Source organism: Scleropages formosus, chromosome 22 (genome assembly GCF_900964775.1).
Source record: "Scleropages formosus chromosome 22, fSclFor1.1, whole genome shotgun sequence".
Classification (NCBI taxonomy): domain Eukaryota; kingdom Metazoa; phylum Chordata; class Actinopteri; order Osteoglossiformes; family Osteoglossidae; genus Scleropages; species Scleropages formosus.
In genome coordinates this window covers 22,398,823-22,416,992 of record NC_041827.1, presented here as the reverse complement: position 1 = coordinate 22,416,992, position 18,170 = coordinate 22,398,823, and the positions used below count along the sequence as shown (strand labels likewise).

At 50.6% G+C, this 18,170-nt stretch overlaps 1 protein-coding gene across 4 annotated transcripts in view; it reads right to left on the bottom strand.

Annotated features, from left to right (window-relative positions):
• fhit (fragile histidine triad diadenosine triphosphatase) overlaps positions 1–18,170 on the bottom strand; it is a 232,352-nt gene that overhangs the window by 41,732 nt on the left and 172,450 nt on the right. For all 4 annotated transcript variants that reach the window (XM_018734149.2, XM_018734151.2, XM_018734152.2 and 1 more), the window contains 2 exons: positions 11,786–11,931; positions 10,073–10,102 (listed from right to left, as the gene is read on the bottom strand). In XM_018734149.2, coding sequence (XP_018589665.1) covers positions 10,073–10,102; positions 11,786–11,931 — 176 coding nt within the window. The remainder of the gene's footprint in view (positions 1–10,072; positions 10,103–11,785; positions 11,932–18,170) is intronic.

The following is an 18,170-nucleotide window of genomic DNA, read 5'->3' as shown; positions in this document are numbered from 1 at the left end:
ATCAGCCCTGATCAAACCGTATTTAGCGCAGCACGTTTTTACAAACGACTCGTCACAAAATGCTACACGGGTTATTTTCCGGGCAGAACACTTTGTGCGTAACTGAATATCGTTGATCCTTGACCGCTTAAAGTAAGGTCATTTCCCAACCAGCTTTGAGTTTGCTCAACAAAGACACACTCAGGCTATATTTCCATCAATACTGGGCATGCTTTGCGAAAATGTTACTTTTCGGCGTGCGTAGGCTCTGCTTACGCTCACCTGTCCTTGAGGAAACGGCTCGGAGAGACTGTCGAGAAATGCGATGAACGTATTGCTTTTTTTCCCCCGCACCTAATTAAAAGGGATGTCTATTAATGGGTTCCTGACTGGAAACAAACGAGGAAAACAGTTATAGCACTATTTATATTGTTTAGGGTAAATCTAATAAGACAGGCAGACAAATGCATTTTGTCACAAACAGCTGTGTTCCTATTAAGACGAGGGGGGGACAGGCAGAGCCACACACACGATGCACTAATTAGTGCTGGAGTCATCATTCCCAGGCTCCCGCGCTTCCTCGGCAAAGCGGCCTCAGAAACGCAAAGGCGAGCTTCGCGCACAGATCCATCTTGCTTTATGTTTTGATGGGACCATTTATATCCCGCTGCGAAACATATGCTCTTCCTCGCCCTCTCAAAAGGTACTTATAAAGTACGAGGAGAAGCGGTCCGATGGCACCGAAGCCGGTGTTTTCAGCGCGGCTGCCAAACCGAGCGAGCCGCCGCGCTTCACCGCGTTTTACTGCGCCGGGGCTGGACCGGACCGTGCCGTCGGCGCTTCCGCTCCTTCTCCTCTCTCTCTTCCCCGCGTCTGCTTCTCTTAGTGCCCGGCGTCTGCACGTTTTCTTCATGTTGTTTCGCTGTCCTGTCTTCAGGGTTTGTCGCTTCCTTCTGCTCAAGGGTCACGGGTAGGTTTGGAGGGTCACGGGACCGTCGCAAGAAAACTAAATATTGCAGTGTTTTGAGGCGATGGATTAACTAGCACAACACAAAGGATTATTGAAATAATAATTAAAGCGCAACAGTCAATGCATCGTACGGCCTGTACAGCGCTGCCCGAAGGTGTGCGTTCCCCTTGTGTCCCTCAGTTTTACCACAAAATGGGTATTTACTGAGAATCGGTGTTTCTCACGTGACATAACAGGTGTGTAACGATCAATTCCATACGTTTTTTAGAGGAAATCGTGTGTAGTAGAAACACAAAAGTAGCGTAAAGGTGTAAAAATAAGCGAAGCCCAAGTTGAGCTGGATAAACCAAGTAGAAAGTAGAGTCAGGGGTGTAAATCATAGTCATTTATTCATTGTATTTGTCTAAGATTTAACATTTACATTTTTTTTTTTTAGTTTATTTCACTATTTTATACAAAAATAATGACCATCCCTACAGGGTTCACAGACTTTCAAGCGGCTCTGTATTTATGCTTAATATAGGAGTTGAAGTTGTGCTCACAGCCAGTTCTCGCGTGTGAAGTAAACCAGAGACGATCCTGTGGTTAAGCGGTGATCCTATCCAAACGCGGTGCTAGAAATTCCAGAAATTACATACAGCTTTAGCAAACTTAGAGGAGCTCGCCCACAGAATGCAACAGCAGCATCACGGTGACCGCTGAGAAAATCTTTGCGTAACAAAGTCTCATTTTCCGCTAAATTTCTTCCTCGATTTGTCCAATTAAAAAAAATCTTTGAACATCATTACGTGTTAGTATTTAATTCAATAAAACTATATGAACAAACACAATGTTCACACAAAATAATTGGTCATTAACTGTGCATGTTCCAGCGTTCAGGGTCACCAGGCCAACAAAAGAGCGTATTGAGTGTTGGCACCAAAAAACAGTTGGGAAAGCGCTGTGTGTCGGTCTTTAAAGAGTGATCTCATAAAAGAAGCAAACAAACAAAGAGACAAATCAGGGAAGAAGACAACCGCGAGGACCCGTGACGAGGTCGGCCGCGAGCGTTTCGGTAACGCTGTCGACTCAAGAACGGAGAGCCGAGTCGCAGAACGGTTAAGGCGAGACGCAAGGAAACATTTCTAAACGCGCGGGGTGGCGGGGGGCCGGGGATGAGCATCCCGCCGCTTCGGCGGAGGAGCCCGGATCCCATTCCCTCACATCTCGGCGTTTGAAAGCGCGGCTCGTAACACTTCCCGCGTTCCTAATTTAACTCGCGTGTTACCACTCGCGGTGTTACGGCCCTCGGGGAGCTTCGGAATCTAGGTCTGCGCACCAAGAATCTGACTTTTAAAAAGGACCGAAACGCATCGCTAACATTCAGGCAGATGTTTAAAGAAATATAGAAAGTTTTCTTTCTTTTTCAGAACTTTTATTGATTTACTGAACGTTCGCACTTTCCAAACTAACGGCACACATGGCGCCAACTTCAATAGAATGAAAACTTATTAATTTAATTCATCCCCCCATGAGCTACTCTGCCAAATATGTGCTCCACACAAAAGTTAATATTCCATTAGGTAGGTTAACTCTGGAAAATTAGCTCTTAAATATTGACTATTGTATGATTGGTACAAATTAGAGTAGTGTATAACTATGGTACAACTACGGTACAACTATTGCATTACTGCTGCAACCCTTTGCCTCTGAGCTGCATTGCGCACTTTTATGCATTTTCTCACTACACTGACTCTGTATCTTTATTATTGTGACCAAGTCCTGCTCTGCTGTTAACAAAAAAAAAAAAAAAAAATTAATTAAAAAATAAAAATATATTTATCGTCTCCAGTTTGCAGGTCCTGCTGTAGCCATAACCCAGAAGTGGTGTAACTGCATGCACCATTAGGAAGGAACCGAAGTAACCCCCTGTGGTAATTGGGTGGGAGGCAGCGCTGCTCACACGTCCCCTGAGCTTTGGTCTTGTTTAGTGCTTTCAATCTGCCATCATTAGCAAATCCGGCCTCTTGCCCCATAACGGCCCTCTGATGTCATCGGAGGTTTTAATTTATCCCGGGCACGCGGTTGACATCGGCGCCCGGCGGACAGGGTTACGTATCTTCGAACCCCGGGTCGCGCTAATGAGCGATGCCGTCCGTGTTAGCGGGCGCCGGGGTCGAGGAGCTCGCGCGAGCCCGGCGAGGGAAAGGCAGTGAGCGACGCGAGCGCTCCCAGGGCCTCCGCCCTCGCGAGTCCACAGACATCGAGAGTCGTACGCACCCCCCCCCCGCCTGCGCCATTCCGGGCACGCCGTCGTGACTCCCAAGCGCCGTCCCGCAGCGCCAATGGGACGGACAATTCTCACCTGGGGGCTCCTTGGAATGCAGCCTCCCCTTCTTCACACTCTCCTTAATTGTTTTTTTTTTTTACCAGGGCAGCTCAGGCCCTAAATCATGACGGACGTTCTGCCTCAAAACTGTACTCCATGCTGTGTGTTACAGCTACTTAGGGGGCAAAGTTTTTACCAAACTTACACATAGAGGAGACTAGACCAGCAGGTGGCGCAGTGGTTAGAGCTACTGGAAAGGTCCCGATCGAAACCCCGCATGCTGCTGTACTACCACCGATGAAGGCCTTTGCCATGAATGGATACATGGCTACGGTACAAATTGGCCTGCCGTGCGAATGGGTAAATCACGGTAAGTCACACCGGAGTTTATTCTCATTTCGCTGACAGTTGGACAACGAGAGCAGCAGAGCCCCCATTCCGACAGGGACCTTGTTTCTTCATAAATGGAGAGCAGCGGTCAATAATAACGAGTTACCCCGCTCCCCGACGCCGAATTCTTCCTTGGTTGCCTTGGCCTTCTGGACTTCTCCATATGGACTGCCGAAGCTGTTTACCTGCTCTGGTGCCTATGTTCTTCTGCTACTAATTGTAGCTATTTTGCATCCGTTTGTAATTTCGCCCGCTCCTACCGGGCGTTCGGCTAAACGCCGCCAGGCAGCCACGTTGCGAGTCGTGCCGCATAAAAATAAGCAGAAATAAATTGCAACAAAATCAATTCCAGTGTTTGGTTTGCTGCGGATTCATTCAGCACAAATATGCCGATGATATCGTGCTGAGCCTTGTCGAGCGCCGCCGAGAATGTAGGACAGAGAGCGTGTGGCGCCGGAGCGCCGGAGCCGCCTCTCAAATAACGCTCCTCGTGAAGGGCTTCGCGGGACGAGTGCGGTGCGCGAGCACGACGAACGCACTCCTCACGAAGACACAAGCGCGTCCAGGCATTTTATTGACGTAACCAAGGCAACGGGATGCAGCTTTGACTAAGCGCACATGTGTGGAAAAACAAGCGGGATTCATACGCGCCACGACTTTTTTGAAAGTCGATTTTCGGGCCGCGCGTGTTTAAATGGGTCACAGTCGCTCCACCGAAGGCTTTCACAAACACGGCTTTACAGCATCTCATCTACAGGGTAAAACGCGGTGCTTCTCAGATTCGCCTCCTTACACTCTACTGTACTTCAAAGCACAACTTGCCTGGCGCCTCGTGAGTCACGGCCGCATGGGGACTTCCGGGAAACACAGAAATGAGAATGAAAAACGATAATAACGGCAATAATGATCATCCTAACTCTCCGATATTTAAAAAAAAAAAAAAAAACAAGAAGAGGAGGAGGAGGAGGAGGAGGACCAATAATAATGAAAATGAAGGGAACGGCAGCTCAGAGGAATTCTTGTGACTTCTCCGCCGTCCGCGTCACGAAGCCTCGGGGCCAGGAACTGGCGTAAGAGCGTTGGCCTTTATGGAGCGCGGCGCACTTATTCAATCACGGCCGCTTCTCTCCCCAGCGCAGCACCCGATTGCAATAATCCACTTGATAAATGGGACCGCTGGTTTCCCGTAGCAGGTGCGCTCCGTGCGCCGGATAATCCGTTTTCATAAAGGCCTAAGCAGGATTCTCATTTGGAGGAACTCCACGCCGAAAATTAGTTGTTCGGGGAAGGGGCCGTGCGTTCTTCGGCGTGCCGACGGGGCGTCTCGCTCGCTTTCGGGGACCGCTGGCGAGCAGCGCTTCACTTTCATACGCAACACTGGCAAATAACTCGCCACCCCCACCTTTCTTCTTTTTTCTTTTTTTTTTTTTGCATGTAAAGTGATGCAATTTTGCCCTGAATTTGATCGCTGGCGATAATATCCAATATGTGGCCCTCACTTCAAAGGAAACGTTGTACAAGCGGGGGGAAGAAATGAGAAGACGGCATCAGAGATGAGCAATAGGAGTATAATTAATTTCCTCAGCCGGGCCTGTTTTGGGGGCCACGCTTCAGAGCACATCAAATCTGGCACCGGAACGCCGTGGCTGCAGGACTTTGCGCCCATTTATTATTCATGTTGGTTATTTTATAGTTGATTTAAAAACCGGTCAGGCAAAATGGCAAGCAGCCCAAAGGCAGATTGAAATGTTGATGCGTGAGGTCCAGACGCGGAGCTCGGCGCCGCCGAACCGAACCCTTCAGAGCTCCATCGGCTGCCGTCGTCACCGTGTAAAAGACGGCGGGTGAAAAAACCGAGGCGAGGAAAATAAAAGGCCCTTTGGAGAAGGGGAGGAAAACGAGCGAAAAACTCGTCTTGCGACGTCGCCGCTAATCGAACGAGCGCAAGGCCGCCTCTCTCGGCTGCGGTGATTTAATGCGGTCGGCACGCTGCGAGAGGCTAACGAACACACGGAAAAGACGAGGCGGCATCTGGCAAAATCGACAGCTTCTGGAAAAGCCCCCCGGAACACCACGGCGACTTGCAATGGCGTTTTGTTTGTTTCGCGAGAATGATATTTGCAGAACGCGCGATCGATGGCGAGTGATATTAAGAAAGGCGTCAGGCTCGGCGCGGATGCGCGAGTCCGACGAATTTTGCCCGATTTGATCGAATGACGCGTGCGGCTCCCCGCGTCCCACCCAGACGGCGCCGCAGTAAAAAGGGCCAGAATTACATCCGCATTAAAGTTGCCACGACTTCTCAGCGCACACGCCCGCACAGACACGGAGACGGACGCCAGGCTGAGTTAGCCGAGTTCGGTGATGAATGGTTTCACGAACACACGCTCCCGCGGCAGGCGCTCGACACAATGAGGTGAAGTTGCCACACGTTCACCTGTTGTTGAAAAGAGTCTGAAATGGGTTTGAAAGATAACCTTTATGTTGAAAGCGCGCAGAAAATACGCAGTGACAGAAGGCTTTGACTCGGCGCCCCGGCCCCATCCTTCACCCACCGCCACCCGGCCCCCTGCCTCGCCGCGCGCGTTCGGCTATCGCCGAGGATTTGGCATTTGTCAGGGAGAGCGTAATTAGCATCTATCGCAAACTCCCATCTCGATAATAAATCAAAAGTGGCGCGGAGCCCCGGCGAGCCTGGGGGGGGTGGGGATAAAGGCGGCGCGCGTGAGGGGATTCGCCGGCGCGGCTCTTTCAAAGGCCCTCGCAGGGCTCCCGCTCTCCGTGCCGACAGGTCCCCTGCCGGGACGGGACCCCCCCCTCCTTCGCGGGCGAGGTTCACACGTCCGCAGCGCTCGCTTTCCACCCTCGTTGCGCTCCCGCAGCAGAGGACGGTGCCAACGCCGCGTTCTCGGGTGCGGGTTTGCCGCCCGGACGCCAAGTCAGCGCCCGGGCACAGATATTTGCTGTTAAAGTAAACGACACCGGTTACCGGGACTGATCGTCAGCGTGGCCGGAGGTCACGCGGTTCGGAAGACGCCCGTCCCTCAGACCTAATTCGTTCCCGGAAATCCATTCGCTGGACGAAATTTGTACATCAAAATGAAAAATGTCCAATTGCGTTGGTTGCGGGAAATGGCAACTCGTTCCAAGCAGGACCCAAAGCAGAAGAAAAGCAATAGGAGGCAATCTGCAAAATCTACAATACAAGCAGGACCCAAAGTACACAAGAAAAAACAAACATAATAAAAAATATTGTCTCGGCAGAGAATGCAGCTATTAAAAATCCCAACGACCGTCAGTCAGTTTCCTTCTGCTTCTCCCGGTGACTCTGAGCGAACAGTTACAACAAGTGCTGTAATATTTACACTGCTGCGCAAGATTACATACCTCGTGTGTGTATCTATGTATGTACAGTATTTTTACTTTACGTTTATTCATTCAGCTGACGCTTTTCTCCAAAGACACTTACGATGTTCATCTGTTGGCAATTATTCACCCATTTATACCGCCGGGTAACTTTTACCGGAGCAATTCAGGGTAAGCACCTCACTCAAGTCAAAGGTCCTGCAGCCAGAGATGAGATCGAAAGCTGCGACGGCTTTGGGTCCAAAGGAAGCAGTTCTACCCACTAGAGTAGCAGCTGTCTGATTTATAGAGAAGAGAAAAGAATGTTTGGGTACAAAGTGAGAAACGCAAACGATGATGACACTGAACGCAATAAACAAGCTACTTATGCAGTTGAGTAGCCCGAGAACAAGCGCGAGGCGAGGCGGCGGCTGTCCTAGCAAACGTCTCGGATTGGTGCGATTCTAACGGTAAATAATTACGAGGAACAAGCGAACGGCTCAAGCGAACGTGGCATTCGTTCCCACGATGCTCAGCGCCAGAGGGAGGGGAACACGGGACGGCTAAGTGCCGATTCGAAACGGTGCCGATGTTGGTACGTGCCAAAATGCGGATCGAAAATCACACGCGAAGGTAGAAATTCAACAGGTTTGCAGAAGGGAACATTCGTAATTGAAACGTCTGCAATTAAGTATTTATCCCTGCGTGCGTTTCGACGATAACGGATCCGCGGCGGTCCCGGAACTTTACGGCTCCTCCGCACGCGGAATCCGTGCCGCATTTTTCCCCGAACGCCCGCATCGCCAAACGAGGCCGGAAATATGACCCCTGCCCAAATCCGCAGGTCATCAAGAATGCCGAGCGCACCGGTCTGACCGCTACTCGTGAAAATATCGTCACGCGCAGCAAGCGATGTCGGGTTTCTTTCTTTCGGGAATGCGTCCAAGTCGCGAAACCCTCCTCGCACCCGCGCCATCAATCCTGAGGCGGCTCATTACGATTTCAGCACCAAACGATGCTTTGTGGCCCGTTTACGCGTGCGGCACCGCGATGAACGCCGCGCCTCGTCCCGTTTTCATGTAGACGACAACGCCGCCGCCACCCCGGCATCCACTGTTAAAAATTAATGACCAATTTGGATTGTTACGGGACACCGTTTACGGCGACGGGCCACTTTCGGCCTCAATTAATCCACGGCTCGCATCGAGGCGTGCGCGCGGAGCCCAGAGCGGAGGCAAATGACAATATATGTCGGAATTTAAGAAGAGGGGGTGCCTTAGCCATTCCATTAACCCCGTCGCTTAGCGATGGCGCACGTCTCCGGCCTCGTGCAACGGCGTTCCCTTTTAGCCACGGTTCAGGAACGGAGGCTTCTCCGGCGTGCTGAATGCGGCGAGCCCTGCGTCCTCGCTCATCAAGCGCTGTCATCTACTTTTACCTCTACTTCCAGTATTATTTGTCATGTCGAAGGAGGCTTTTGTCTCCCCGAAACAGATTAAAAGCATGAAGGCTGTCTCTTTCAGTCAGCCTCATCCAAAGTGACACATTTCATTTCAATACCGCGCCCCGGCTCAGAGCAACGCAGCGATAAAAATCGCACAAAGGATGCGATGCATTCATGACTCAGAAGCAATATGCAGACTTGAGGATCAGTCGCTAATGTCTGCAGGCAGGCAAAGCGCCATCAAAAGTACAATAAGCTAAAAGGCCCCGTGCGACAGTCCAGTAAAGCCGACGAACGGAAACGCTCGGCCTTTCCGCCGATCTGCGCCTCAAGTCCTTTCCGAATCCACCGCGATGCCTGCCTGCTCCCGTGCAGCGTGCGCTAGGGCACGGCGGCACAGCGGGTAGCACCGGTGCCTCACGGTTCCCAGGATGCGGACGTGGACGTCGGCTCAAATCCGGCTCGGCCTGCGTGGCGTCCGCGCGATCTCCCCTGCGTTCGCACGGCTCTCCGGCAGGTGCTCTGGTTTCCTCTCGTGGGAACGGTCACGGCAAACCTCTCCCGAACCCTCCCGTACCTTCAGTTCAGCAACACCGGCCCGGCCTACCGAGCAGCGCGTCGTGCTGCAATATTAGATCTTTTAAATTTCCGCCGTCCGCTGTAAAATATTCGGTTTGCATCTGCTGTACCACACAGGTAATTAAAATGACATGAATTGAAACATCAATGCTTGTACTGTATGAGGTGCATCCAGAGAGCGAACAGTACGACGTACGAACCGCGTTGCGTTTCCCACGTTCAGACGGACATGCCTCACGCAAAAACATATAAAAATGACACAGACAAAACTGAGTTGCGACACGGTTAAAAGATGAAATAACCGCAGCACGGAATCACAAACGCACATCACCCAAGAAGACACCCATCACTCCGGAAGCCCTGATGTCAGGACAACGCTGACTCGGACATTTATTCCTTTAGGTGACGTGTTTCTCCAAAGCGACTCGCAATGTTAAACTACTCACGCTAATTTACCCATTTGTACAGCTGGGTCATTTTTCATACCGCAGCACTTTAGGGTAAGGACCTCGCTAGAAGGCACCTTGCTGCAGCAGGTGGGATTTGAACCGGCGACCTTCAGAGCTCAAGGTCACAGCTCTAAGCACTACGCCGTGAGCTGTCATTAAAAAGGGGTTTGTTCCCGTAGCGTGCGGCGTACCGTCCGCAGTGCGTGCAGCGGAAACCAGAGTAAACTTTCAGCCAGAAGCACAGAGAAACAATAAGGCCCTGGCGTCAGGGGAACAGCGAGCTGTGAACTTCTCGCTCTGCTCCGCATCCTTTCCTGCTCTTTCTCGGGGTCTTTTCACCGTGGCGCGGAGAACGAGATGCAGGGCAGTCGCTGGGAAAATGCGACATGGGGAGTCTTAGGGTGAGGACCCCCGCCCCCCCCCCCAGCGAGTTCGCCCCCGGAGGTGCGGACCTGCCAATCTCAAATCGGCATCTTAATAATTGACACGTCCCCGGAGCTCAGCAGCCGCGAATGAAACACCATTATAATTGAAGAGGATAAGGCTCCCACAAAGGCTTCATAACATATTTAAAGGGAGTTAAAGGAAGGGCATTTCGCAGCGCTCACCTGAACCGTCTGTCCGGCTTCGGGGCCGTCCTGCCGGAGACCAAGGAGAGATAATTAGCCACTGCTGAGAATTCCGGAAGGGTGCAGTTAATATTAAAAGAGCATTTCAATTTCTGATGAATCGCAGGCACTCGGTGCGAATCGCAAAAGTTTCCTCCGGATAATTCTGCGCGTCGCTGCCGCAGACCTTTAACCCGCCTGATGCTGATGGAAAGTGACAGGTGGAGAAACACTCACCCGGGGAACTGGGAACTGATTATCTTCCTTCATTTGCATGGCATTTAAATTAAATAACACACCTTTATGCGGAGGGATTCTTTCTCGGTGCCGTTCCATTATACATCTCGACACACCGCGAAATATCGCGAGTGAGCAGCGAACCCGTAACCGGCTTAACGCATTCGCTTTTCGGAGGTTATTTGGTGCTCGTTTTGCTTCACATTTTGTGCGTAACAATGACAGCGGACAAAATCTAAAGAAAAGCCCACAAAATATGTACGATCCCAAGGGCATAAAGGTTTATTTTTCACATTATGTGACACGCAGGGCACACGGTGCTTTGTATTCATCAAGTACTCCGGGAGGTATGTATTCATCAAGTGTTCCTCGTGTGACACGTGGAGAAAAAAGTATTCAATATTAAAAGCCGGGATAAAATATTTTCCTCGGGCTAACATGGACATCGATCAATATTAATATCGGGCTCCTGGGTAGCGGGGAAAGCGCTTTGCGTGTTATTTCCAGAAGCCACCGTGCAGCGTGCTTGTGGCGGCCCCTTCGACGCACTCTTTAAGGCTTTTCATAAAACACCGTTTCAACTCTCAAATAATTTCAAAAGGATTACACTGCGCTTTCGAATAAATGTGTTATTTCATGCATGAACTACGAGGTGACGGCTGACCACGGTACGGTACGGTACGCGTGTGACGGTAGCCGCGGTAACGCACTCCGCTACTCAGCTCTGCAGCCAGCCAGCTTGCACGCGAGCAGCAGGGGGCACCCTTCTTTTAATTCTCAATGCGAGCGGCTTCTAGGCGTATCGCTCCGAACACCCGCGGTCTTCGGCGAGAGCAACGCGGCCGTACCGCTCGGGCCCGACGTCAAGCAAAAACGAGGCGCTGAGCGAGGGGGCCCGAGGAGGGAGGTCAGGCGGGGAGAAGAAACCCGGAGAAGAGAGACGGGACGAGAAGCCTTCGATGACCGTGAGCAGCCCACCCTCCATCTTCGGATAAATCGTCGAACGGAATACACGCCGAGGGCTTCGCTCGAGTAAGTGGACGTCGGATCGTTGCCGTTAAGAAGTTGTTAAGGAGAGCTCTTCGAGGCCGATTCACTGCTTTGTCTGCGAAGCGCGACTCGTTCAATTCGCTACCGCAAGCCGTCGAAAACTCGGCGATACCAAATCATCTCCGTGGCAACATTCTCACAGCGCGATGTCTTGGTAAGCATGATCTCATGCACTGATGGATATTTTTTGCCAGCTGTGTGAAATCTACATTTCTATGCGCTGGAGCCACAGGGCGGGGGCTGCGGGGGGGGGCTGGTAGGTTGACGCCCTCAGGTTTTTTTCCAACAAAAGTTAACACATAAAAATAATGTTGTTTCAGGCAACGTAACGATTAAACTTCAGGTGAACGTTAGCAACTCGACATGACTGACGACGAGCGGCCCCCGACCGCGGTGCCTCACGTCTTGGTGCGTCGCGGTTCGTACCTGGATGGCCACGGTCAGAGACGTAGCCTGGAAGTGCTTCTCCACGATGTTGGCCACTCTCTGAGTCGTCTGGAACAGGTCCGAAACCTCCTCTGGGCGTAGATCTCGGAGTCGCTCGACGACGCGCAGAGGACACACCAAGACATCTGGCAGAGGGGCGCGTGAAGGAAAACGAGGCGGTAACATAACATGAGGTAACATAAGGTAAGGTAAGGCGAGAGATGAGGGCCAACAGGCAAGGCTGTTGAGTGAAGAGGATCGACACCCAGCACTGGGTCTGGAATCCAGAAAAAATCACTAACGTCACTGATCCGCAGGAGACACAAGTGACCCATCGTTTACCCATCATCAAGACGCACTTCTCCAGCGCCGGATCGGAGTCTATCCTGGATGATGAGGAAGGCAGGGCGCATCCTGGACTGGACACCAGTTCATCACAGGACAATTACACTCCATCACACACTAAGAGTCACCAATTCGTCCGAAACACACGTCATTGGGCTGTGCGAGGAAACCAGAGCACCCGGAGGAAGCCTAAACGAACACGGGGCGAGCGTGCAAACTCCATGCAGACTGAGCTGGGTTCGAAGCCTGGATCCGAACCCACAACCCAGGAGGGGCGAGGCACCGGCGCTACCCGCTGTGCCACACCGCTACCCAGTTCACAGGGTCGTCCTGAAAGAAATGCTACACGGGAGAAGTTGGTCATTTAACTCTGAAGCAGTAGCACGAACGGAGAATAACTGCGGACTTGAGGCCCACGAGCTTTAATGTCCATTAAAACGGATGTGCAAACGCTCTGTTATACTTAACACGTTCTCAAGCCTGTCGGGCTTCGCAGAGAGTTTATTTCCTCAAGTGAGTGACAAGGTAACACCGGACTAATCTAAAAAGGCCCCTTCGAGCTACACCCTGCCCCATCCGGGGAAAGTAATTAAAAAAAAAAAAAAACCCAGACATTATTAGTGTTACGGAATTACTGCTGGAAAAGCTCGAGAGCCGAAGCGTGAGCGAGCGCCGCCGTCGCCGAATAACGATAGCCCCCGTTGTCGAGACGATCCGCTCGGCTCAAATGTCATCCGTCCTCACATGCGGACCGCGCCACGGTGCACTTCTAATTAAAGCAGGCATTTCCCAGCACCCGGGAGCAAAACGTTCAATGAATTGTTGACACTGACAGATTTCACACACCAACTGCTTTTTTCTCTACATTTTTATTTGCGGGGAGCATTATGGACGTTGTTTCTTTTTGCTTCACCTGACTACTAAACCAGGTCAAGAGATTCCGTACGCTGCACTGTGTATTTCCACACATTGACATTTGGAAATAAATATTTCACATAGGGGGTGCGGTGGCGCAGTGGGTTGGACCGCAGTCCTGCTCTCCGGTGGGTCTGGGGTTCAAGTCCCGCTTGGGGTGCCTTGCGGCGGACTGGCGTCCCGTTCTGGGTGTGTCCCCTCCCCCTCCGGCCTTACGCCCTGTGTTGCCGGGTTGGCTCCGGTTCCCCGTGACCCCGTATGGGACAAGCGGTTCTGAAGATGTGTGTGTGTGTGTATTTCACATAAATCTGCAATGGACCGGCGTCCCTCCCGCGGTGTTCCGCACTCATCCCTGTGCTTCATGCCCCTGGGATAGGTTCCGGACCACCGCAACCCAGAATTGGACGAGCAATTAGTTAGTTACCGTGCACCCTTCCCGTACCCAACAGGCTCAGTTCACCCTGTTAAATCACCTCCGTCAGGTGAATTCCCATTACCCCTTTATGGGTTAGTTCACTACTTTCTTATGGGAAGAATATAGTCAGTTCCCAAAGAAAAATATGTCAGCTAAAATTAAAAATGAACCAAAATAAGAGGTAATTCTTATGCTTGACTGATGATAACGTATTTTATACTGGATGAACTCTATCACTTATTATGCAAATTATGAAAACTGGAACACTGAATTGTGCAGGACAGTGAATAATTTTTCTCTTTTCTTTTTCCACTTTCGTCAGCGTCACTGACTCAAGAGAAACAATTTGTTCACGACAGTGCCAGGGTATTTATCATAAAAGCTCTTTATATGATTTAAGTAAGTGATAATATTTACAAGCTTCTACCGTTTATTTCTGCCAGTTAGTAGCGAACCTGTAATTTCAGCTGAGTTACATTTATCATGATCACTGCAGTGATTGGCTGAAACTGTCAATGTGACAGGAAGTAGGAAGCAGGGAACAGGAAGTTGGTTTTGCCTCCGAGGAAACGCAGCGTCACTCTACTTTGTGGAGCGAAACGCACAGCAGGCAGTGAATGAAATACTTGTTGTGGACGTAAAATTACTGTTTCCAGAAAAAGACATAATAAATAAGCCACTTGTACGAAAAACCACGGAAACAATGATTTTTCTGAACCGCTGCAGCAGTTTTTCATTGTGCGGGAGCTGCTTATACAAGGGAAGGAGGTACTTGATATCAATCACTTTTAAGGCCAAGAGAAGGCAGCAGCTTGTAGTTCTTCTTCACCACAGCCCAAATCCTCCGGGGCAGTTTTAATATTTAACACTGATGCAGCCGTTCGCGTCGGGGGCTGTCGGAAGCTTCCGGCTAGTCAGCAACATGTGAGACAAGGGTAGGCTGTGCCGGAACAGTCCGGCCCAGGTTGAATGTTGAGTGGGGATCAACACAAGGTTGGCGGAGGGAGACCAGAGGAGAAGTAGGAGCGGTCCGGCCAAAGTCGTGCGTTCGCGTGACGTGCGACACGCTCCGGCGGACACTTCTCCAAACCTCCGGCACGCTCTCATTCGGGGCTGCGGCACTCGGTCTTACGACAGCGCTTCGCTGATCTCTTCAGCTGCAGCGTAATCGAACGATAGCGGGAGACGGAACGTGTCGACGGATTCCCTCCCGTCGAACCGCAAACACTGCGAAATCATCTGAAGAAACGTGGAAAAATACGGTTCATCTGCGCAATAATAGCTGGCTCACGTGTCACAAAGGAATCCAACGTGTTGGTGAAAAGGACGCCTGTTTTACATTTAGGAGAAGGTTGGAACACAACGTCTACCGGCATCTGTATTACGATACAGGCAGTCCCCGGGTTACGAGCGTCCAATTTATGTCCAAATCCGACTTAAAAACAGATTTAGGAACAGAACTCGTTCGTAATCCGGGGGACTGCCTGTAATCCCAAAGGCAAATTATGTGACCAGATGCAGTTTTCAGGTTTTTCCTGTGCATGAGTCATTAGAAAGAACCTCATTAGAGAGAGACCGAAAGGTGGATCTCTGACGGAACGACACCTTGAAAGGTATCCACCCCACCGCGTTCTGCCACGTGGACACTTCCGCTCCGTTCGCCTTCTCAAAACAACACTCTTCTGGTCACACTTCTGCCTCTCAAGTCAGTGCAATAGAAGAAACTGCACTGCTTTTCAAATTTGTTCAGCAAAAACGAGCAAAAACTGGTTAGTAGTTTGAACGTGGCTGATACGCAGTACGACGCGGCACATCTGGCCGATAGGAATGCGCTGCAGCGTGAACCTTCGGCGCTACTGAAAACAACTGTATTGTAAATAAAAATGCACTTTGTTGTGCCGTTATGGTAAAAATGCGACTGAACCCAAAAGAGAAGGTGTACATTTCACACCGATTAAGCCATCGAAGGAGCACTTCAAAAAGCTGCTACTAGAAAAGCCGAGGCAGTGTGCAAATGTGAATTTCACAGCCCGCAGTAGAGCCGAATCCCCCCGTCGGCCCTCGATGGCGGGGACACGCAACAGGGATGGCAACGAAGGACCCGGAGCTCGGCTTTCTGCTGCGCGCCGAAGCCCGATTAGAGGCCGGAGCCCCCGGTTCGACACGCTGCAGAGAAGAAGGCAAATTGTCGCAATATCAATGGTCCTGATGGAAGACAGATAAGGAAGGGCATTTGAATTGGAAATGGGCGACCGATTCAGATAGGAATCGCCACTCCAACGGAGAGGAGTCAATGAAAGTCCCGAGTGTCGCCATCCCCCGAGATAATGAGCTTTATCCGGACTCGCTTCTCCCAGCATGGAAACATTAGCACAAGCAAATTAATTAAACGTGGCCCGTCAATCCCTCCGTCAGCCGGGCTCATGTGTGTTTTCGGCCCCGAGCGCAGTGAAAGTACAACGCAGCGTCCGGCTCCAAGACAACGGCCAAGTGGGGACAATGGCGACAACGTTTCAGGTTAAGAAGGAACGCAGTAAAAATACGGAATTTCCTCTAAAAATTGACATTTACGCATTCGCAGTGTGCTCCTTAGTAATAACAGGCTGTATGACTGATGAATGAGTGAACGAATGAATGAATGAAACTCTTATTAATGCCAGAGGGAAAGTCCACTCGCTTGCAGCTGCTCACAACATGTATACATTATTATCATTATTATTATTATTCCTTAAGTGACACCTTGGTTCAAAGTGACGTACAGTGTGAAATAGTGACACGGACAGCTAGTAAAATCATGGTTAGAGCTGCTGCCTTTAGACCCAAAGCTCGCTGGTTTGATTCCCAGCTCCAGCTGGAGTACCCTTGAGCAAGGTCATTACCCTGAATTTACCCTGCTGTATAAACGGGTAAACAATTGTAAGTTGCTTTGGAGAAACGTGTCAACTAAATGAATAAATGTACTGAGATAGCAGCTTTACAGTAACTTACTCATTTATAGTTGGGTATTCTTACCGTATTAATTCAGGGTAAGTAGCTTGCTGAAGAGCAATACAGCAGGAGTGGGGTTCGAGCCAACAACCTTCAGACTGCAAGGCAGCAGCCCCAGCGACGGCACTACAGACTGGCTGCCATTATTTACATATAACGATTAGCCTTTCAAAGTGCGAATAAAGAGCAGACGAATGAGAAGATCCAGCTTTTCTGAGTCGGGTCATTTATTCGGTAACGGCGTTCTTGGAAAGACACACGTCTTGCAACGAGGGCAGTAAAGGCAAGAGGCAACAGAGACGGAAGGGAACGGATTTCCTTCGGAAGGTGTTCCGCAAAAGAGCGTGATATTGTTTTTCGGTCGATGAGGAACTCGGAGCGCGAGGCCACAGAAATCACACGGAGAGGCGTGACCGACAGCGACGTGGCCTTGCCAACGACTCCGACACTACGGTCGCTTGCGATGACATCCTCTATAATTGATCGCATTTAACAAGGGGATAATGCATCACACCTGAATTATTAATGTTTCTTTTAATCCGTCTTAATTATTTGCAGAGGCAGCATGTTGCAACCCGGAAGCGGCCGCTGTAACCTGGAGCCGCTCCTGCACCGTGGACGAGGACTCGCTGCGCGGAAACCACCGGAGGAGAAGAAGCAAACAGGAACTATGCAAATGAGGCTGAAGAAGCAACACACACAAGAGGAAGGCGTTCTTCCTCTCAAAAGCGTTTCCCGCTAATGAAGTCAAATCTGACGCCGCGAAACAAAAGCTGTAATCCAGCGAAATTGGTTTCTGCAGGGCTGAAAAGCCGCCGCAAGTGACCAAACTCTCCTAAGTGTCGTCGTGCGAAAAACGAGGTATTATTTGATGTCCTCGGCTGCGCTCGGCGACACTTCAGAGCTGCAATGTGAAGAAAGGAAACGGCGGAAATAATGAGTGTTTCCTGCAAGCGGCGCCGCCGGCGTGAGACGAAGCGCGCGTCCCGGACGCACCTGAGCCGCACGCGCTCGTGTCGCCCCGTGAACGGCCGGAGGCGTGCAGCGCAAACCCGACCGGACGCTCCGATCCCACTGATGAGCCTTGGCTGCGAAACAAAGTGTGATGAGAAGAAGCATTTTTCAGCTGGGCAGAAACTCGTCCTTCCAATGTCTCTAATTTGCCATTAATAGAGCAATCTTCGGTTTACCCGGAAGGCCTGCAGGAATTCCTCAACAAGAGTTAACTTATTTGGCGTCGCATTTCTCAAAAAGGAAAGGGCACCGAAACTTATTAAAAGTTCCTCGCTTTCATCGTGTATTTGAAAAGGCGCGTGAGTCGAGCGGAGGAGCCATCGGAATTGTTTTTGAACGTATATCAATGAACGCGGCCTTTTAAAGTCAGCTATAAGTGCTGAAAAAACGTATCTCCTTCATCACTTATTAACGGCTCACTGGTTCATTTCTGACGCGCTAAATATGACAAGTTATATGAAGCAAAAGGGGAAAATTGCTTTCCGACGTCCTTCTCTTCGCCGAAAAAAGACTGAGCGCTTCGCGTAAGATTCGCTGAGAAACGTGTCTGCGAGGGAGCAGGACAAACGCAAGCTCCTAGTGACAGGGAGCAGGACGGAAAACGTGCGTGACCTCGGCGGACGACGATCAACTGGGCACAAAGTGGAAGGAAACACTCATACGTGGAAGGAGCACATCCATGAACAAAACGTCACTATTCATTAACAA